Below are 23,040 nucleotides of genomic sequence, written 5' to 3' on the forward strand. Positions count from 1 at the left end.
ACCTCCCTGCAGTACCACTTAGAATCACAGAATCCCCTGGGCTGGAAGGGACCCACAAGGATCAGACACCCCAACAATCTCAGAGCATTGTCCAAATGCTTCTTGAGTTCTGTCAGGCTGTGCTCACAGGGAAGCTGTTCCAGGGCAGTTTTCCTGCTGTGGGTTATAACTCCAACCCCAAGGTATCCAGCTGGGGCACAATATCCAGCACCTGTAACACAGCTTGCCATGGGAAGAGCTGCAAGGGACTCCAGGTGCTCAGGTGTGACTGCAAACCCACACTGAAACCATCCCTAAACCTCTGCACAGGTGGATCCAGACAGCTCATGCTACCTAGGCAAGTTTGCTCAGATTCAAAGTCTCTGCTGTCATCAGGGGCTGCACCTTAAGGCTCCACCCAAAACACAACGACACCAGCAGGTGCTATTAGGGCAGGGAAGGACACTCCTCAGCCCCCAGCACATGCTGGCCCTTCCTGGTATTCAAATCCTTGCTGCCAGCTGAGCAATGACCCTGCTGCAAACACAGACCTTCAAAAGCTCCAAAGACATCTGCTCAAACCCCAGACTCAAGTATCACTCTCCTTCATGCTCAGGAGCCTTTCCAACAGCAGCAGGGATTCCAGAGAGAGGTCTAGTGAGTACCAGCTGTACTTATTTAGTCAGCTCACAGTTCATCTTTAATACACAGCCAAAACAGAGCACCTTATCTTGCTAGCAGTAGAAAAGGCAAGGCACAGCCTCATTACAAGGCAGGTCCTCAGCTATGAAGGACTGGCACACTCAGATGGCAAATGAGCAGGTTTTTCAAGTACCCCAGGAAATAACTCCATGGGGACTGAAAGAAGTTTTGACCACTCTGCTTGCAAGTGGATCCCAATAAAAGAGAGAATGAGCTGCTCCTCTCTCCCATCTCCAGGAGCTGCTGCCAGCTGGCTCTGGTGGTGTGTCCAGCACTCACTGGGACTGGCTGAACTCCCTGCCCCAGGGCTGAGCTCAGCTCTCTTCCCAGCAGATCCTGTATTCAAAATCTGAAGAATTTTTGTTGGTTTGATTCACATATTCCCCAGAGAAGGAAGCACATATTTCATTTTGGCAGGAAAGAGAAGGCAGAGAACACATGCCCAGCAGTGGCAGCCAAAACAAGACACTTCTTTCCTTAGGACACTTGGCCTCAGTGGATTTTGCTTTAGAAATTCAGGAAGGGAATAAGAGCAATCAGAAATGTGTTGAAAGGTCAGGAGCCCTGTATCACTAAAAACACAGCTAGAAACACAGATCACCTAAGCCACCCTCTAAGTGCAGGAATACCACAAAAGCTGGGTACACACTGAGCCCACTGGGCTCCAAGAGCTCTGCACAGCATCCCAGAAACCCAGACTGGAAACATCCATCCAGCTGGCATCCCTGCAGTGCTGCCAGCACAGCCCATGAAGGGTCCCAAACGATGGGCTCTCCCCACAGCAGCTGCAGGAGCTCCTCAAGGACCTGTCCAAGGTGAAGAACAATTTCCACTGGGCCCAGAGTTCACACTGAGCTTTCAAATGGCAGAAGCCACAAAAGGTACTTGATAGAGGAGCTCTCAGCAGCTGGCACCCTGCACACACCCTGGAATCCCATTGATCCTCCTCTGGCAGAGCACTACAGGGACTGCAGTCTAGCAGGGACAGTCTCCACATGTGGAAGGGCAAAACTGCTGGATGCAAACAGATCACAACAGCCTGATGAATTCTTCCTAACATCCAGAAATGCTGCAGGTCCCAGTCAGGATAAACTCAGGAAGATTAGAAGAGGGCAGTCTGGACAGCACTGCTTGTCCTGCTCCATGAGCAGGGTGGCTCCTTTGCACCAGCAGGTTTGGGAATGGCAAAGGAAGCACCCAACATAAGGAATTCTATTCTAAATCCTACATTCTATGACAATTTCACATAACTCATTCACCTTGACAAACAAGGTTTCCCAAACATAAAGTCCAAGAGCAGCACTTAAAGGGGAGGGGCTGGATTTCTTACAGCTGCATTACATTTATGTCACCTCTCTATTTGAGGCTGTGATGTTTCTGGCCCCAAAAAGGCTTTCTGAGTGGGGTTTGAGTGACCACAAAGGATCAGCATCATCCCTCCAGCTTTGGCCAGTGGATCACAGGACAGTCGATGACTTGCTCTGATCCTTGGTTTCACATTCCTTGTTTCCTGAAAATCTGCTGGCAGATGCTCAAGTTCTGCTGATGACAAACCCAGAGGGCTGGAGCTGGGGAATGGCTCTGTGGCAGTACCTGGAGAAAACATCACCTTTCCTGGGATATCTGCCTCACTGGAAGGAACCATGAGCAACACCAGCACTCTTCAGGAAGAGCCAGTCCCCATGACTAATCCACCTGATGCAAAGAAACAGGAAAGGATGGCATTTTCTGAGGACCATGCTGCATGCTTCCCACTGGGAAACACCTCTCCAAGCTGTGTCCAGGGCACACTCTACCTGAGCAGCCTCCCTGGAAGACCCAGAGTGCAGCTAATGCTTCCTTACAACACATCAGGGAAAAAACAAAACATCTGGGACCCTCACTTGTTTCTGTGGATTCCACCCAGGGCAGCACAAAGACAGCTCTGGAGAGAGGCTTCTTCTCCCTTTCCGCAGCCAGAGGGGCACCTAGATGGAAAGGAACACATTTATGGCTTCCTAAGCTGGCAGAACATTCCCCGCGCAGGCTCACAGACAATTCCTCTGACCTGAGCCTTTGGCATCTTTGGAGGATTCCTTCCAGACTGGCAGTGAGGAGAGGCAGAGTCAGGGCTGCAGGCAGGAGCACAGACCCCCCTCTCCTCCCCACTGGAACTGTGCCTGGCACACAGGTTACAGCTTTACAGAGGCATTTTACAGCCAGGGACAGAGCTGCCAGTAAAATCAGCTTCAATTTACATCAGAACTCTACTTAAAGGTGTCTAATGGCAAAATTCCTTGAAAAGGGAGCAGGACTGAGCCCAAAGTCAGCAGCAAACCCTTAAGAGGATTAAAGTACCCAGAGTTACATTAGTAAGGATTAAATAATAATAAAATCCAGAATTCTGGAAAGGACAGAAACCCTCTCACACAAAGGCACAAGCCAGATCCTAAATGGGGGTAAGAAAAAAAATCTCCCTGTGGGCAAACTACTCCAAGATCACTCAGTTCACAATAATTTACTTCCTTCCCACAAACATTTGGCCTCTGTCAGGAACACAGGAGACATCGAGGAACACACTGGATTAACACTGTGCTTCTCATGCTTCACACAAGGGCATCCTTGGGATGCAAGCTGCCAAGCCAGGAATAATCCCAAACCCTCACAGGGAGGGGTCAAATCCCCTGAAATGACCCAAAAATTGGTGCAAGGTGCTGGCTCACCTTCCAGCTGGCAAGGGGCCCAATGAGAGGTGAGAGGGCATGGAGCCACAGGCTCGTGCTTGCCTTCTCCATGAGGGATTCCAGGGCCACTCCAGCCCCTGAGAAAAGCTGCTACAGGTGCAGTCACCAGCTACAGGGATGAATTACCCACAGCAATTTTTAAGCTTTTAAGTAGCTGGCCAGAGGAATCTATAAATTCTGTGATACTTTATTGAAACCATGTGTCAGCTGAATGTATCACAATGGAGATTTCAATGCACACTATCCAGGCCTGGATGTAATCCTACCAGGTTTGGCAACTTGATGCCAGACTACCAGGAATTTCCCTGCAGAGGGGAATATCCTGGTTTAATTTCTGAGAGAATGAACCCTTGTTCAGAATAGTCTGATGGTCACAAACTCTATTTTTTCTTTTTTTAATGTTTTGGGGAAAAGGTGTTTTGGACACTACTCACTGGATGCTGAGAGACATTCTCAGGATGTTACATATCAAAGAATTTCTTTCTCCCTCAGTTAAAAGTATGCTCAGGTTGAATCCAAACAGACAGCAAATACCAGCCATTTAAAGAAAAAATATTAATATTTTACAATTATCCCCCAAATCAGCATTATGGAGTAGGATATTGAGGCTCCATGGTAGAATTCAGACACGAGACAATGTAACAACATGAGCAGATCCTGTCTCATCCTAGTGTCACTTCAGGGCAGGGCAGGGTTCTTTTTTTGTAAATTCAAAGTGTAAATAAGGCTAAGATAAAGAATGGTCTAATCAGTGTCTAAAGGTGTTACTCCCAGCAATCTGGCAATGAACTACCTCAATTTGCACAATTAAAAAAATAGGTATACTTGAACCTACATAACCTGTAAACGAGGAAAGATTTTTCTTTCTATCAATAAGGATCTGAAGTTCCATCTCAAGTGAAAAAGTCCATTCAGCCCACACTGTGGAGTTCTGCATAACACACAATAAAGACAATTTTATTTTAAAGCCCCTTCTGGAGTAAAAATGGTTTGGCTGGGAACACACCATTCATCTGTCTCACAACTGCTTGGATTAAATGATGTAGCACTGAGAGTTTCATAAAAGAAAAGTAAACCTCTCCTGACTTTTTCCTACTCATTTGTCCAGGACTAGAAATTCTGTTCTTACTGTGATTTCCAGATGGGAATTCAGATGGATTATCACTGCCTGGTTTCCAAAGTGAAAAGAAGAAGAGCTACTTAAATGACTGAGCAGCATTAAAGAAGAGATCTTGACTCCATAAAACCTCTTAATGAACAAAATGAAATTAAATTAAGCCAGGGGGATGCAGGACCCTGCTCCCCACAATCACCTGAGGCAGTCAAGAAAACCAGCCCTGCTTAGGCTGAAAGGAGAAGGTGTCAGGAAGGTGATCCCTGTATTCCTCTGCCTTTCTGGTTAGGAAGATCCTTAGGAGGGAAGCTACTGAGAATTAAAATACTTAAGATGCTGAAGGTGTATGGGTTTGTTTGCTACTCAGGTTCAACATTGCTGAGATGCCAACAAGCAGCTGAACAGAAAAAGGTCAGGCTGAAAGAAGAATTTGGAATAATCCCTGGTATGGCTGTTGTACACCTATTGCTAAATTCCAACCCACATTGCAAAGATGCAAAGTGCATCACTCACTGGATATACCAGGCATGTATTTCTTTCTTCACTAAAACCTTCCTGGCATCTTGAGGACAAACTGAGGGATGACCAGAACAGTCTGGGATTACTAAAATTCTTATCCTCTTTTTATTGAAATAAATATATTTCTCTATAATTTTCCTGCCTGGGAACTCTGTAAGAGATTTGTTTCCAAATATTAACATCCAGATTTCTGTAAAGATGGTCTATTTGGGCAGCATCCAAGAAAGAATTGAGAAAGAAATATTGGCAATTTTCTACATAAGATCATCTGAATATCACAGAATTTCAGACAACATGAAAGCCTCCTCTTCTAAAATCTCTGATTAAAACTACCCAGAGAGACACTGCTCCTCTCCAGAGCTAGTGCTGGAGAGGACTTGCAGCACATCAAACGCTCCAGTGTGTGTCCTGTTCCTGAGTATATCCTTAGGACTTGGATGGAAACACATTGGATATCCAGGAATTGTTCCCAATTTCACCCACCTCAGACAGAGGACACAGAATTACAAAATATTCTGGGTTACAAGGGACCCACAGGGATCATGAGTCCAGCCCCTGTCCCTGCCCAGCCCCTGTCCCAGCAACCCCAGCCTGGGCATCCCTGGCAGCGCTGCCCAAAGGCTCCTGGAGCTCTGGCAGCCTCGGGGCCGTGCCCATTCCCTGGGGAGCCTGGGCAGTGCCAGCACCCTCTGGGGGAAGAACCTTGCCCTGAGCTCCAGCCTGACCATCCTCCTATCTTGGGATAACTACCTCCAGCCTTGGGTTTTAAACTCACAATTTGTCCACACTGCAAATTCCTGAACTAAGTTTCTTATTATTTTCTTAATTCTTCCTCCTCCACTGAAATTTATCATCCTTGGTCTCAGCCCATTGGTCACTTATATGTGCAGATCTTGTTTGGCAAATGGGAATCTAAAGAGACTTTGCCTACTTAAAATGCAAACACATTAGGAAAATAAAATCCATTTTTACAGTTCTCCCCAAGGAGCAGGAGAATTATTAAATAAGAGCACTGGGAAAATGAATCAGGCAGTTGTAAATGATTCACAGGTCACCATGGTGGTTGCATGTGGGTGTGCACACATACAGCACTCACTGCATCTTACTTTTCACTGGGGAAGTGTCAGTGAGCACAACAAAGCAACTTCCTGGGCTTTGCTCTGCTACCCCCCAGAAAAGTAAAAGAAATCAAAAGTTACATTTACTTTAAGGAAACATTTATGTTGCAAATTAATCAAGAAGCAGAGATGCTAAAGGTTCTTCCTCAACCATAAATTAACACCAGCAAACCACCTCCGGATCTTCCCATCCCTGTCAGAACTTTACAAACACCATATCCTGTATGAGTAAGGTGTGGGCAAGAAAACCTTAACTTTGACTATATTAATTTCATGGTTTAAATTCACAGCCCTCCAAATGTTTTTGCACATGCAAGGCGTTAGCACTGTGCCTCCACAGTTAACATTTGCAAGGCATATTCCAGCCCACATCCCTGCTTCTAACCTTTCACTGCTTTTCCAAATGAATTTCTTCTCAGGCTGAACTTTCTCACACTTAGTCAGAGCCTCCAAAGGGAAATATGTTTTTAAAAGATCAGATCAATCTTTTTTATTTATGGGGTTCTGAAATATTTACTCTGTATTCCATCTTGGAAAAAAAAATAATGCCACTTCCTTTTTTTCCCTCACTGTAACTGCAGTGGAAACACAGATGAACATGGATGTACATCTGTGCCCAGGTGGTGAGTTTGAGGGCATCTGGCTGAGAAACTGGAAAGGAAAATGTTCTGCTTGTTGCCTACAAACAGAACATTAGTGACCCTCTCCCACCAACTGTCCTGTCTTAGCCCAGCACCCAGGTACACACAATAAGCATGAACAGCTACAAATGGGGAAGAAGAAAGTAAATTCAGGATGTATTTATATTAAATATATATATATATTACCAAATTCTCAAAAGTACTTTTTCTGAAGATCACTTTGGCACCTCTTGCCACCCTATTTATCCTTAAAAGCAGTTCTTTTCAACCCTGTGACACTGCAGCAGGTGCTGTGCATCCCTGCCTTCCTCAGGATTTGCTCCTGAGCTGCTCATCAGGCTGTGTGGTGGCACTGTGTGACAAATTCCAATGGCCACATTTTGCTTCTCCTGCAGCCTGAGGGTGGTCTGAAACACCCAGATGTATCCTCACCTGTGAGATGGTATTTGTGATTTTCAAAAATTACTGCCAAGCAAGGAAAAGGGGTTCAACGCAACAGAAAAACCAAGAGACACAAAGAAAAATCAGGTTGTGTTATTTGGGATCAGTTGGATTTTGTAGGATGTGGCCCAGGAGTTTCCAGGCTGTGGGGCTGGTCTCAGTGAGCATTAATGGTGTCTGACAGCTGCTCCTGTTTATGCCAGGATTTCAGGCACAAGAGAAGGAGGCTGTCAGGGATGCTCTGGGCTTACAGACAGGATCTGTAGGCTGGGCTCTGAAGCATCTCCCAAAATGGAGAGGTCACTGGAGAGCTGTGCAGGATTAACCTGCTGCCAGGCTCAGCACTGGCATCTGCTTTTGAGGAACAGCACAAAATCCAGCTGTGCCTCTTGAACAGAACTGCAGGTACACAGGAGCAGGAAATGGAGACAGAAGGGCTGGGATCTACCAGCAAACCACCATGTGTGGTATTCCAGCCTGAATTGCCATAGGAAGAACTGCAGCAGCCCAGGCATGGAAGCAAGCAGAGCAGTAGAACTGGCTTGTAGTGGAGCTCTTTTTCCACCCTGTTTTCCTGCCCATCCCCCAGATGGTGTCAGAGTACAGCCTGGGAGCACAGCCTGCTTAAACTGCAGCTTGCTTCTGATGGTCCTCAAAAAAGGTGTCACCAGGGAAAAATCACACTCAACCCCCACTGTCAGCAAGCTGTCCTGGTTCAGCCAGCCTGACTGACACGCTGGAGATCAAGGCTCCCGAAAGCACATCCTGATTCTTCCCACTTTTAGCAGTGCTTTATTTAAAGAACCCAGGAATGGCAGGACTCTCCCCTAGAATATCAATCAGCACTGCTCCCCGAGACTCCGGAATTCTCCCCTGGAAGAAGAGCACTCATGAAGCTGCAGACCACTAACCAGACATACCTGAACTTAATACATCAGCTGTATTTTGAGATACCTTCAGCTTTTAGCAGTCCTTCCCTGCCCACTTCCCTGTGCATTTTCTGTTTCTTTCCCAGGGCACAGAACTGCAATCCAAGCGCTGTGCCCAGCACTAACTGGGCTGCAAGCCCAGGGACCTGCACTTTATTCCATTGACACTCACCCGTTTGTTGCCTCTGGCAAGTCACTCTCTTTCTGTCCTTCTGTTTCCTGCCTGCTTACAGAATTCCAAACTCCTCTGGGAAGTGACCCCAGACTCAGCCAGGCAAAGGGCTTAGAACTACCATGGACTGGGAGCACCACCTGCTGTATCTGTTAACATTTGGTATTTTGGTATTGAAAGCCCTTTGCTGAGGTGAAATGAGGCAAGTGTCATAGTAACATTTGCCAGAGCAACCTGGGTTCTGCCCTGGGCTGGTCTGAAGAGGGAGAGCACTGTAAGAAAGAGCAGCAGTGAGCAGTCAGAACAAAGCTCTGGTGCCTACACACACTCAGGTGAACTTCACAGACAACCCTAAAACTCAGCTCCCCTTCAAGCTCTGCAAGCCAGTTATGATTACTCTGAAGATGCTCCTGCATGTAAGCTCCTCTTTCCTACAGAAAAGGATGGTACCACACTCCAACGGGCTGAATGTTCCAGCCACAGAATCAGAGTCCCAGATGGGTTAGGGTTGGAAGGGACTCTAAAGATCACCTTGTTCCACCCCTGCCATGGGCAAGGACATCTTCCACTGTCCCAGGCTGCTCCAAGCCCCAGTGTCCAACCTGCCCTTGGGCACTGCCAGGGATCCAGGGGCAGCCCCAGCTGCTCTGGGCACCCTGTGCCAGGGCCTGCCCACCCTGCCAGGGAACAATTCCTCATTCCCAAGATCCCATCCAGCCCTGCCTTCTGTGATTCTGTGATTCTGTAGCTGTGTCCCCAGCCTGGGACATGTCACTGAACACAACCCACTGGGCACCATCCACTGAACACACCCACCCCACAGCCTGGCACAGTGCAAACACCTGATCAGGTGAGAGGAGCCCCTGCCTCAGCCCTGTCCCTGCCCCCACAGGGCCCTGGCCCCACTCCTGCCCCTGGGTTTATTCAGGACCTGTCCTGGTGCCAAGAATGTCCTATGGAATGTGAGCAGCAGGAGGGAGACTGTTTGTGCCAGTTTGTAACTCCCCTAAACATGACTGGAATTCCCATGGAGAATGAGAGCACAGACCCAGCCCAAACACCTTCCCTGAGGACTTCCCAGAGTCTGGAGGCATGTGAGCATCTCAGAAAAGACTTCCAGACCCTTTTATGGGAACAGTCAGTGACCAGGTGTCAAACTAGCCACACCTGTCTAGGAAAAAATATTAAATTGAGAATTTTTTTCAAAATCACCCTCTTCTCTTCCTTGTCCCTGCCAGTTAAAGTTGGTAGCAGTCAGACAAGTCTCTTTAACACATTAGCACTGTGGGTTGCATTGTTTTCTTCTCTCTCTTGTGGGAATTGTGGTCTTGGACCATAAGCCAAGGCTCAAAAAGGAGCTCCCAAAGCCATGCAGCAGTGTCCCTGTGAGCACATCCCCTCCTCACCACCACAGAGCTGTAGCTCTTCAAGAATAAAGGGAGTCCCAGAGACACCATCTATTGACTATAAACCCCAAAGACTCAAAATAACCAACTAAATGCAACAGTTTTTCCTCAAGTGAGTCTTCAAAGTGCTTTCCCAGCTGGAGAGTCTAAACACCACTGTCTCCTCTTTAGGCAGGCAGTGAACAAACAACAGCTCTCAGCTGAGTCCCAGCTGGCCCCACAGCTCCCTTCCTCCCAGGAAGAAAAAAGGCCAGGAAGGGCCCTCCCCAGGAGCCCCTCTGATCACAACCCCTCTTCTGAGAGCTGAAGGCAAGGGCACATTCCAGCACAGCCTCACCCCCCTGTCAGTCCCTCGTCCTCCTGCAGCCCAGGCTCACTCACACACCCAGACTTTGCTTCCCAGCACAGAGCTGGCTGCTCCAGGGCAGCCCAGGGGGCACAGCACAGGAACTGAACCACAGCCAGGTGCTCTGCACAGGCAGCAGCTGAGATGTCACCTGGCACACAAGGCTGCCTTCACCAACACCTCTTGGGTGACCGCTGGTGGCTGTGAGTAACAGCTGGCTCCAGCAGGTGACCATGGAGAAAATCTGATCAGCTTTTCCAACCCTGCAGTTTGTGATGTGAACACACATCACCAGTGTGTTGTAATGTTGTATAATGTAGTTATTATGTGAACTAATCCAGGGCCCCACTGCTGAGCAAGGGACTCCTCACTCACAGGTTCAGGATGGATGTAATCCATGCCCCACAGAGAAGCTCAAGAGAGAAAACAACACCTTCCTGTACCCCTTAAATACTGACAAATTTTGGGAGAGGGCAGCAAACCATGCCTGGAGAGCCCATCAATATAGAGGTTCCCAAAGGGATAGAAATAGCAGAGGAAGATTGGAACAATGAAGACATCTGTAAGAGAGAGGGTGTAAACAGCCAGACTGGGTCACAGAGAAACAGTGCAGCAGCGGGCAAAGCAAAAATAGCAGGGAAGGAAAGATAAATAAGAAATTCCTAAAATATAATGAGGAGCAAACTGACAAGGAAACAAGAGAGGCATTGAGTGGAAAAATGAGAAGAGACATGCAAAAGCAATGAGGGTAGGCCAGGGATTTAACCCAGCCTCAGAGGGGAAGGCACAGGGAGAAAAGAAGAGAGCTGAGTTGTTTCACTGCAGCACAAGGAGGGAAGAGGAAGATGGCTCTGTCAGGAAATTACAACCATGTGCACTTAGGCACAGCAGCATTGGCCCAGCAGCCTCACATCCACTCTGGAGGCCAGGGGACATGTCCAGGCTGTCTCTCCAGTAGGGCATGGCCATGGTACATCCTTCTTCCCCTTTCCCTACCCCACCATTCACCAGCTCCCAATTCTGCTGGCTTGGTTTTGCCTCCATCTCTTTCAGCTAGATGAGACTATTTTGGGACATGAGTGTGGCAGGTAAAAAGTAATTCCTGCCCACGGGATGGGGCTGGACCCTGCACAAAGATGGAAGCATTTCCTGCCCCTCCTACTGCTCCATCTCTAGTGCCACCACAGCATCTCCTTGGGAGCCAGGTGCAGGGAGCTTTTTTGTTTCTTGCTTTTCTCTCCCAGACTTCAGCCCATGATGTTCTCTTCTCCCCCTCTCTCCAGGACCCAGACACCACAGAAGAGGCATTTACATCCACAGAAATCCTTCTATAGCTCCAACAACACTGAGTCTGCCCACACAGCAAAGGTGTGAGCCCTCATGTCTTTTTCTCTCTTCATGCCTCACTCTGCCCTATCTTTTCCAGCCAAAAAAGTTCCCACAACAGGTGGGAAGAGGAGAAGCTGACTTACAGAAAAAAACCAAATCTCTCTTTGCACAAGGTGGTTCCCAAGCTCTGTCGAAAGTACCCAATACTCAAACAGCAAGCCCAGGATGCACACAGCCTAGCCCAGAACATAGCCATGCCTGCCAGCAAAATTCAGAGCAAGGGAGCCAGGAGATGAGCCTGGAAAGCCTCAAAGTAAGTAAAACACCAACAGGCAGCTGAGCAATGACTGCAAGAGAGACACCAAAGGAGTGACAGGAGCCTGGGAAGGAGTTTCCATGCACAGAGCTGGACTCAGTCAAGGGAAAGGCTCAGCTGCAGAGCCCAGCCTCCCCTGTGAGCAGTACACTGTGTGTACACACTGATGTGGGATGGCTGCTTGCTACTGAGATGTTTCAGCTCAGGGCTGAGGATCTCCATTCCCCACCTGCAGTGAAGTCAGTCCTGCTTCCTTTTGCAGACAGAAAGCCAAGACCCCCTATGCTAATGCCAATTGTTCACCTATCACAGAACACAGTGAAGAAGGAGTTCAGAAAAGGTAGTCTGGTTGTACTTGTTATTTTTCTTTACTATTTATCTAACATTTCTATACCCACCCAGGGTAAGTTTGGTGCTTCCAAGCTGCTGTCTGCAACCACCAATGTTGGAAACTTACCTTTCCAGTGGGAATCATGGCTCTCACCTAACACATAGCAAAACCCAGGTGGGCAGAGGCCTCGGGAGATCTCTGGTCTGACCTCCTGCTCAAAGCTGAGTCTGCTCCAAGCTCAGTCCTGGTTACTTGGGACTTTACCCAAACAGCCTCAACCTCTCTTCTCTCCACTTCATGCCCACTATCTCTCAGTTTTATCACCGGGAACTGCCCGGCTCCGCCTTCCCGCCACCCCTCACAGCGGCCATGAGCGTGTCCCCAGCTCCCTCTGGTGCCACCTCTGCCCCGGCCCTCTCTCAGCCCTGTGCCGGCTCTGGCTCTCCCTGCCCGGGGCTGGGGCACACACCCCAAACTGCAGGTTTAGGGTTTAAAAACCACACCGGGCTGGACGCCGCTAGAGGCTGGCGGTGCCCTGTCCCTCCCCGGCAAAGGAGGCAGGGGGAGCTCCGCTCATGGTCCCCTCACAGCGCTCACCGGGCAGCTCCCGGGGCACCGCGCCCCCCTCGCGGGCGGGACAGTGACAACGTCTGAGCTGCTGGACCGTGAGGGGCGTCCCCGTGCCTGACAGACCCCCAGGCCGTGAGGAGCGGCCCCGCCGTGCCGTGAGACCCCGAGCGGTGTCCGCAGCCCCGCCGTGCCCGCCCGCTCTGCCCCGCCGCCGCCATCTCCGCGGCGGGGCCGCCCCCTGCCGGCCGCCTGCGGTACGGCCCCGCCGCAGCCCCAGCCCCGCGGGGCCCTCGGGGAGCGGGACCCCTGCCCGGCCCGGCTCGGCCCGGCCCGACACATCCGGCCCCTCGCGCCCCGCTGTACTTACTGCCTTGTGAGGCTCCTTCCCCTGAGGCAGCTTCGGTGTCTGCAAAGAGAAAAAGCAGCGCTTAGATCCGCCGGCCGCGCTGCCCGGCCCCCACCGCCGCCCCGCTCGCTCCCTCGCTCTCCTCTCCGCCGCTCTGCCCGGCCCCTCACGGGACGGAGCGGGCCCTGAGGGGCTCACCGGGACTGCGAGGGCAGACATGGCCAACAAGGGCTCGTGGTCATATAATGGTCGGGGCTGGAAGGGACATTAAAGCCTATCTCGTTCCACCCCCTGCCATGGGCAGGGACACCTTCCACTATCCCAGGCTGCTCCCAGCCCTGTCCAGCCTGCCCTTGGACACTGCCAGGGATCCAGGAGCAGCCCCAGCTGCTCTGGGCACCCTGTGCCAGGGCCTGCCCACCCTCACAGGGAACAATTCCTAATTCCCAATATCCCATCCATCCCTGCCCTCTGGCAGTGGGAGCCATTCCCTGGGTCCTGTCCCTCCATCCCTTGTCCCCAGTCCCTCTCCAGCTCTCCTGGGGCCCCTTCAGGCCCTGGCAGGGGCTCTGAGCTCTCCCTGGAGCTTCTCCTGTCCAGGTGAGCACCCCCAGCTCTCCCAGCCTGGCTCCAGCCCCTGGAGCAGCTCCATGGCCTCCTCTGGACACAATTTTTTAACAGGAAAGTGCTGCGAACCAGGAAAGCGAAAGGCAGACAGTGCACCCGGCTCTGCTCCCGTGGGATTTGGCACAGCCGGCTCCACCACCATGCCTCCCTCCACAGGTAGTGATGGCAAAGCCTCCATGAGAGATGGGCTACAAGAATTCCCCCAGGGTGATTCTATCCTGAAGGCAGGGTGATTCTATCCTGAAGATTCTATTGCTGAAGGCAGATGGGAAAAGAAGGGAGAGAAAGCTCCCTCCACTGTCGTGTGTGGGACTGCAAGAAGCACATAGCAGAGATCATGTTCAAGCCCTAAATGAATGCAACAGGCAAAGCTGCGAGCTGGAAAACAAACCCCAAAGTTACAAGTCAAGTATCATAAACAATTAGGATTTCTAAGCCAGTTTGAAGTGTTTCATATTCATCCTAAATTACATATACTGTATGTCACATTATCTAATAATGTAACTGCCTTGCAAAATATTCCATATGTCTGTTGGAATGATGCTTGCACTGCACTGGAAACCACAGCTGCAGAATGGCGCAGCCTTTTTGAATTTAAAATTTTCAACCTTAAGTAATGAGCACTGTTTGCATTTAATTACCTTATTTCTTAAAAATAATAAAAACAAACTATTGTGAGTTTGTGAATTTGTACATTTCTACTTGATTAACCTGCCTGATTAGGTCATTCTTCTAGGCAACGGTATTAATTTGGCACAACTTCATAAACTCAGGGGCCAGATCAGAAACCCTCAGTGATAGTGGAGAACCTCGACAGCAAAGCCCAGGATTTTTCCACAGCTGCTACTTGTTTGAATTCTCACCCATCATTCAAGGAAAAGCAGCTATGGCACAATAGATTTATGCAAAATGCTGTCCTGGTGTTCACAAGCAATAGCATGAACAAATCATAAAAGATATGCACTATTTAAATAACTTTAAAAAGTACTTTAGTCAAATTTAACAAGAATCAGGCAACACACAAAATTTGAGGAACAGCCATTTCTGAACTGTGTCAAGAAATGTTGTTACTCTTAGTCATAGATAGACTAAAGTATTAATGAATTTAAAAATTACCAACTAAAAATCCCCTTACAGCCCACTCTATATCACCTTTGAGGTCAGACCAAGTAATTCCAGTTGTGAAACAAAAGACACATTTCTGAGAAAGTTGCAAAAGTCAATAAGAACAGGGAGGTGGGCAGGGAAGCTGGAAAATGGGCCAGTTAACTCCTCTGTCCCAAGAAGCTTTCTGCATCTCATTTGAGTATCTGCTGCAGACTGGGAAATGTGCACGGGAAAATGGATCTTGGGATGCAGGGCAGAGGGCAAAAAACCTCCCCAAAATAATCTGATATTCTCAGTAACAAATAAACAAATGAACCTCAACTTTCCTTGGCTCAGATACACCATCTCTCCTCAGGGATGGTTATTCCTCTACTAGTTTTCTACTCCTTACCTCAAAATCCTTTCAGTGACAGAACCACTTTAACTCAGACTCCAAAAAATGTGCACTTTGGAAAAAAGAATTTTTCCATATTCACCATTTGAATGAGTCATCTTCCTTTTCATATTTTTTAAATTGAGCAGAACCCATTCTTGGAAAACATTAATCTGAAACTTGAAAAGCTTTGAGAAGTTTTTAGCTGGTGAAACTCAAAACTTGGCCTGAAGAATCCAGCCCCGCTCAGAGCATCCAGGATCTGTTCTGGTGAGGGCAGCTCAGCCCTCAGCTGGCACAGCCCTGTGGGGAGGACACGGAGAGCTGAGGGGCTTGGAGGGAGGCAATGCAACAACTTATAATGTAAATAAATAATAATGAAAAACAACTTCAGCAAAATCATCAGTCAGCCCAGAAAAGCTTATCTGGAAACAGAGAACTTCCACCAATTCTTGGGTTAGAGGCGATATATCCTGCGAGGGTTAAACTCGAGCCTTGCTATTTTCTTTCTCTGCTTTTGGAAGAATTCTCCTTTGGGTACAAATCTCCCTTGCTTGGCCTCAGCCCAGAGGTTTATAAATTTGCTGTTTGAAAGTCTAATAAAGCAATTTCAGCCTTTTTTTTTTTTTGGAGTTATCTAAAAGTGAAATAATTTTCCTGACTCAAAACATGCAGATGCTTTGCTGCTCATGTTGCTTAAACACAACCCAACTGTACAAAGCAGAACTTTCTAGCTGACTAACTCCTGAAGGCAATCCAAACCTTTTAATGACCTGAAAAACCCCACACAGCTAAAATAAAAGCACCGTAAGCAAAACATTTTTAAGCCCTGGGTTGCGTGTAGGCGAAGCAGTAACATTTGGGACAGAGCCTTCCATCGGCACCGGGAACGCGCAGCCCCTCCGCTCCAGCTGAACTCCAGCAGGAGAAGGAGCCGGGATCCTGCAGGGCTGCAGAGCAGCTCACAAAGGAGCCTTTCAGCTCCACAACATAACTTTTTTGTTGGCTTTCTTCTTTATTTTATTTGTGAGTTTTGGGGAGGCAAAGGGGAAGGAACACAACCTTTTCCTTTGTTCCTCGATGAAACATAGCGGGGAAATTTCTTACCTACGTTTCTGGTTCTTTGCAGAACCCTTAGACAGGGATTTCCGTGCCTGGATCTTGGCTTTCGGGGGAAAGCAGAATGGGAACTTGTTCCTGCGAGGCAGCACGTCCTGAAGCAGAGCTGCCTCAGCCTTTCTGCAAACTGCCAGAGCAGTCGCTGCCTGAAATTCTCCAGCCAATGCTCAGCACCACAGGGAAGGCTCAATAAACAAAGAAAATGCCCTGTTTTATAACATAAACTCCCCTGCTCCTGAAGGCAGACAAGAAAAGAAATCAGCCTCAAGAACACGGGTCACCTCCAACGCAGCTTGTCTGCTACAGAGAGCTGGAGTGGAGGCAGGTGCAGCTATAAAAAAATCCAGAAAAATTCTCAAAAAAATGCTCATTGCAAAGAAAAATGTGATGTTGCCAGGGCAAAACTCTTCATGTGGAACTGAACAGCTCAAAGGATGAGAAGACAGCAAGTTCTGCAAAGGGCAAAACAAGTAGTGGATAAGGACAGATTGACTGCATGAGCAGAGAGGGTGACAGACCTTCCCCCTGCTATAAGGCTCAGGTGGGCCCTGGACAGAAAAAACAGCTCAGTAATAACCCAGATCAAAGCAAGGACAACTAGAGGCCCCCAAACCTTGCATTTTGTGTCACTGAGTGGTGACAGACAGGCTGATGACACAAACGTTTTGTTCTGCCACAGAGGTCCAAAGCAGATCAACACCAGTTTCTCTGCTCTCTCTTGGCCTGAGCCTTTTCTGTCTCCTCTCTGTCACCTGCAGCACCATCCCAGGGCCCGTTAGTGACACAGGAGCCACACAGACAAGCAGAGAGCAGAGGCCTGGGATGGGGTATATCCTTCAGCAAATCACAAACAGCAGCTCTTGCTGCTGGAATGGGCAAAAAACCTAAAGAGAAGAAAGGAGCCTCAGTTTGTTCTAGCTCCTCTGATGCTGAGCTGGGGTGTCTTCCAGGATCAGTCCAGCTTTGGGAAAGGCAGATGTTATGTGACTGATGGGTGGCCAGCCCTTGGGAAAACCATGGCTGGCACCATTCTGCCAAAAGGGAATCCAGGTTCTGCCACTGCAGCCCGGCTCCCCCCTTTCTGCCCAGCCAGAAAGAAACGACTGAAAGATTCAGGACTGGAGTTTCTGGCAGCTGAGAACTGCATGGACTGGGCCAAGGGAGCTCACATTGCAGTGCTTCGAGGAAAGCAGCCCTGGGAGAGCTGGCTGCCAGTGCCCTGGCACTGGATCTGAGACACAGACTGGAGATCACTGGAGAACAGCAACGTGCAGGGTTACACCCTCAGTGCAGCCATCCCACCATGTTATCCTGTTTGTCCCCTGGGGCAGCACCAGCCCCTTCTCCTCTGTGAAGCCTTGGGGCAATAAAAGCATCTTTCACAAAAATCCCCTTCACTCCTGCAGTCTTCTGCCATCCCAGCACCATTCCTGGTCCGGTCCTTGCACAACTCACACTGGATAATACCACACAAGGCTTCCCTCCAAAAAAATCCTTCCTTCTTTTTTCCTACCCGTCCTTAACCTTTCACTGCAGGTTATTCCTCTGCAGCCAGGCACACTCTGCCCAGTACCTCAGCTCCCTGGGAGAATCCCGCTGCCAGAGCTGCATCATGTTTGCAGTTTCATTTCTTACTGAAGAGTGTAGATGAATAAATAACTCATTTGTATTTTTATTGTCTTAAAGCAATTTGAATGCACTTTAAATGTAACTACTACATGAATCCACTTACAGTAACATAAACCAACACTTTCTAAGTATCACAGATATAAATTCTGCTTCTCCATCACTGATGTGAGAATTAATGATAAATTTCCACATTCAGAATTTTCATCTTCTGCAACTACACATGACAAAGACCTTGGAAGCAAAAGGTAAAGTCATGTCTCCACTGAGTTCATGTCAAAACTATGGATATCAAATGTACAGGTCTATGTTGATGCATCCATATAATTTAATATATTGCTTAATTTTATTATCAAAATATAAATGAATACAAATTAATTAGATCACACACTAGGAGGTGACATCATACTAACAGAGCTCCTAAAATTCCAGCTGAATTAAAGATCCCATGGTGCTTGGGGAAGAGAAGTAAAATAAAAGCAATCCTTGTCCCACGTTTAAATACTACAATTATTATTGCAAAATTGTTGCAATGCTGTGATGTAATGGTGAAGCATATCCCTGTTATTTTAGGATTTTTTTCCTTAAGCTGAAGAGTGAAGCTACTCGAAGCTACATTTAAAGGACTTTAAGGAATTTTGTTGGTATTTAGAAAAGAAATACCAGCATGGAAAAACAATTCAGAAGTAGAGAAGCAGATCTGTGATATTAAACAGCACACAAGGAATATGCAACCATGCAACTAAGGATGTGTTATGAGACTGTGACAAACTCTGAGCAGTTAAGGATGAACACTTCTCAGCTGTGCACGTGCTGACTTTTGAGAGTTTGAGCATTTAAAACTGGATATTAGCCTTCATTATTCCTGGATTTTCAACCACTGGTTACACCTGAGGAGCTAAAGCAGATGCTCCTGCCAGCCTGGCACAGTGACACCAGTGCTCACCTCAGGGACAGGAGACAAACCCAGAGAAAGGCTCAGGAGGAGCTGGTTTGCAGTCCCTGCTGTTCTGGTATTTCAGAGCTCCAAATCCTGCAAACTACACTTTGATTGAATAAACCACCTCAAACTTTCACATTTCTGCAATTAGGCAACATTGGATTGCTCAGTCTTACAGAAAACCCAGATCAAGCCACTCCTGACCAAGCACGAGACCTTTCACGCACACAGTGCACTTGGGAAGTGACCTCAGCTGACAGCAGGGGCACAGGGGCAGCTCAAGGAGCATTTTGATTTGAACATAAAAATACAACAGTCACAATGCCCATATCTGATTTATATCCTCCCAGGCTGACTTCTCAGGGGTGGATGGAACTCCCAGCTGGGCAGGAGTGCAGAGCACCTCAGGGAGATGCCACCACACTGCTGGCACAGGGACCTGCCAAGCAAAACTCTGTGATCTGAGCTCCCCCTGCACACAGGGATGTCCTCAACAGCCCTGGGCAGTAAATACTGCCCTGAACAAGGGAGCTGCTCCTGACCTGGCGAGAAATATTGCTGAACTTAAGAGCCACAAAGCTGAGACATCCCCAATGTTCATCACTGGGCCCCTCTCAGGGGGACAGCCCAGAGAATTACTGGTGACCAGGGAAGCAACAGAGCAACCTTCAAGACCTTCTTGAAAATAGACCTAAAATCACAGAATATCCTGGAGGGAACCCTCCAGGATCATCCAGGTGTCCAACCCCTGTCCCTGCCCAGCCCCTGTCCCAGCAACCCCAGCCTGGGCATCCCTGGCAGCGCTGCCCAAAGGCTCCTGGAGCTCTGGCAGCCTCGGGGCCGTGCCCATTCCCTGGGGAGCCTGGGCAGTGCCAGCACCCTCTGGGGGAAGAGCCTTGCCCTGAGCTCCAGCCTGACCATCCCCCGGATCTGCATTATCCCAGAATTCCCGAGATTGCAGCAGGACTGAGATACCTCTGTGTGCTCGCACATGGGTCTGGAAACAGTTGTAATACTTGTACTTCTTCCCACATATTCCACACTCATAAGACCCTGAAAAACAAGAGAGAGAAGCACACATCACCATGAGAGATCAGGGAAAACAGCCTCCCTGCACACTGGTCCATAAACTGCAAGCAAAAGAGTGCACTTGACAGCAAAGTAATTTTTGGACGGTTCATGGAGATAAATGCAGGAAATCACTATCCCAGACACTATTCTGTCTGTCAGCCTTATTTAAGATTCCAAACTTACATTTTCAGTGTATCTTTTTAACTTTGCTAACGTGAAAGGGCCACTCTCAAAATAGCCTGACTTATACTTTTATAATAATGACTAATGTTTCCTATGGACAGAAATAACCTTGAATTACTTTTCAGTAAGTTCCTAGTAGCTGGGAAAAAATCCTTTTCAACTGAAAAAAGAAGGCAATATGTTATCTTGAGGCCTGGAGTTTTCAAAATTTCTCAAGAAATGCACAATGTACAAATTTCCCAAGAAACCCACAGAGATTTGGTAAATATCCACCCGGAGGAAACCAAATAGATACAAATAGAACTTTTGCCCTTTTTAAGGAAAAGCACATGACCACAGTAGTCCCTCTTCTCAATTTGTGTCTCTAATTCCAGAAAACACACATCTGCAAACAGTCATTTGAAATGAAACCAGAGGAAAGGAGCTGGGAGAACCATTTGTAATGATGAAGTTATGCCATGAATTTAGACTCTTTTGTTATTGAACAGGCAGACAGAAATTTCCTTAGATTTGTTACTTGAGTTGATTCAATCTCTTTTTTTCCTACTTGACTTTGCTGCACAATCTATAAATTCACTTTCCAGGCTCTTATTTGCAGAATGCACTGCATTTCTTAACTGTCCATCAGAGCTGTGGAACTGGGATCCCCTCAGTGCTCTTTGGAGAGGGTGAGAGCATCACTTGACTGAAGAGGAGGTGGGAGAAAAAAAGGACTGAATTAATTTGGTATGAATGCAGAATTTCATTTCCATGCACCTTTCCTCACACAACCTTGAAACAGTCTTTTCCTGACCATGCCAAACAGCAAAACTCAGGGAGGAGCCACAAACAAGAATAAAACCATTGACACACACCCAGATAAACATTCCCAAATGCATTTCACAGCAATACTCACCTGGAGCTACTCAAAGTGAGCTCTAGCCAGGAACAAACCCAGGCTGCAGTCTGAACACACTATGCCCATGGTCCTTTTTCCCCTTCCCATGTCCCATTCTTACAACTTGGGAAGAAAACACCCCCCTGAGAGTGCCAGAGCCCTGAGCTCCCTGCCCATCACTGATAGCACCACCTGGGGCTGTGTCCTGAGCTAGGGAGGCTCCTTTGTCACTGATGCTGAAAGAGGCCACTCGCCACAGTCTGATACACCAGAGTACCCAGCTGAAAAAATGCTCCCATATTCTGACAGCACAGGCACTTGGCTGTATCTGATCTGCTCCAGAGCATTTTTATTATCATAGCTCACTGTATTTTATATAGATATATTTTATATAGACTGTGGGACAGTCACCACCTGTGGTCACTCCACACAGGCTGCCTGTGAAACCCGGGCTGTCAGCAGTGTCTGCCAGCCCTCACTCACTCCCGTGCTCAAGGACTGATTCTTTTCACCACCAACCTCCACTATGCTCTTATGAAAACTCTTGGAGCTGGAGCCCCAAAGCAGCAGATGAGAGCACTCACCATGCCCTGGGCCCTGCAAACAGGAGCCCTGAGCACAGCTGAGGTTCAGCTGAACCAACAGCAGGATGTGACTGATGCCCACCCACATCCCCACAGTGTTGGCTGCACATGGAGTCCTGGGAAGAGTTGGAATGGCTCCAGAGGAGGCCACTGAGTTAATCACAGGGCTGGAGCTCTCAGAGCCCCTGCCAGGGCCTGAGGGGGCTCCAGGAGAGCTGGAGAGGGACTGGGGACAAGGGATGGAGGGACAGGACCCAGGAAATGGCTCCCACTGCCAGAGGGCAGGGATGGGTGGGATATTGGGAATTAGGAATTGTTCCCTGTGAGGGTGGGCAGGCCCTGGCACAGGGTGCCCAGAGCAGCTGGGGCTGTCCCTGGATCCCTGGCAGTGCCCAAGGCCAGGCTGGACAGGGCTGGGAGCAGCCTGGGACAGTGGGAGGTGTCCCATGGGAGGGCCATGGCAGGTCCCTTCCAGCCCAAAGCATTCTGTGATTCTGTGAGTTGGTGCAAACAGGTCAAACACAGTGAGGGGCTGTAGGCTGCATTTTCTGCCCCCTTTTTATTGTATTTCCTACTTCCTCTGGAGACAGTCTATGGCACATAAATGCACTGTGCAGTTCTCCAAGAAGCTCAGCTGTGCAGGTAACTGCAGTGCCTTCCCTCTGCACTGTGAACCCCAGCAGGGGCTGCAGCCCTCGTGCAGGGGCTGTGCTGGACACCAGGGGCAGGAGCTGAGGAAGAAGCTGAGGGACCACATGTGCCAGTCCAGGGCTTTTGTGCAGGTGTCCTGGAACTGGCAGGTCTCAAGTGGAACCCAGGGAAGGTTGGAGTCAACTTTGAGGGGGACACCTGCACTCACCCTCTGCCCACAGGTGGTAGAGCAGTGGCCCAGGAGCACAGGGACTTGGGGAGGGTGTGAGGGAGGTGTGTTACAGACCTGAGGCAGAGACACAGCTCAGCAGCCACAGCTGTGTGCTCAGCTCACCACAGGCCCTTACGTTAGAGAAAGGAGGGGTGACTTGCCACAAAAAATGTGTTGTTAGAGGGGAGGAAAGGTTAAGAGGAGGAAGAAGGACTTCACTGTGCCTTAAGGCCTTGCAGAGAACATGCCCAGGTGGCCTTGGACACCAGCAGTGAGGTCCTTGTCACTCAGGGTGTGTCATGCAGGTCCCAGCTGGTGGCAGCAGGAGGGGAGGTGGGGAAGGTTTGGGGTTAGTTGGTGCACTCAATTGGGCCAGGCTTTTCCTGAGCCTTGCAGCTGGAATCTGGGCAATGCACCCATTGCTTCCAGAGCTTCCTTTGCTCCCTGAGCCCTGGTTAGAGTTTCACACCCTTCCATCACATACCGGACGTGTATCTCAATGCATGGTCAAAAATCCAGGTCCCTGAATATCGATTTCGTGTATATCCAACGGAAGAGTCACGTTCCACTGCTTTTCCATCTAAATTGTGCAAAAAGAAATCAGAAAAAAGCCCTTAAAGTGGATGCATTTCCAAGGAATAATGATGGCTGAAGCCTATTAAAAATTTCCAAGACCCATCTGTCCCTGT

At 48.6% G+C, this 23,040-nt stretch overlaps 1 protein-coding gene across 15 annotated transcripts in view; it reads right to left on the bottom strand.

Moving 5' to 3' along the window:
- The window catches only part of ZNF618 (zinc finger protein 618), a 150,693-nt gene that overhangs the window by 41,909 nt on the left and 85,744 nt on the right, over positions 1-23,040 (bottom strand). For 9 of the 15 annotated variants that reach the window (XM_077188956.1, XM_077188955.1, XM_077188964.1 and 6 more), the window contains exons 4-7: positions 22,836-22,931; positions 19,750-19,827; positions 13,004-13,042; positions 2,565-2,648 (exon numbers count right to left, since the gene is read on the bottom strand). In XM_077188956.1, coding sequence (XP_077045071.1) covers positions 2,565-2,648; positions 13,004-13,042; positions 19,750-19,827; positions 22,836-22,931 — 297 coding nt within the window. The remainder of the gene's footprint in view (positions 1-2,564; positions 2,649-13,003; positions 13,043-19,749; positions 19,828-22,835; positions 22,932-23,040) is intronic. The other 6 variants (XM_077188959.1, XM_054646619.2, XM_077188962.1 and 3 more) reach the window with 3 other exon arrangements.

Source organism: Agelaius phoeniceus, chromosome 21 (assembly GCF_051311805.1).
Source record: "Agelaius phoeniceus isolate bAgePho1 chromosome 21, bAgePho1.hap1, whole genome shotgun sequence".
NCBI classification, from domain to species: domain Eukaryota; kingdom Metazoa; phylum Chordata; class Aves; order Passeriformes; family Icteridae; genus Agelaius; species Agelaius phoeniceus.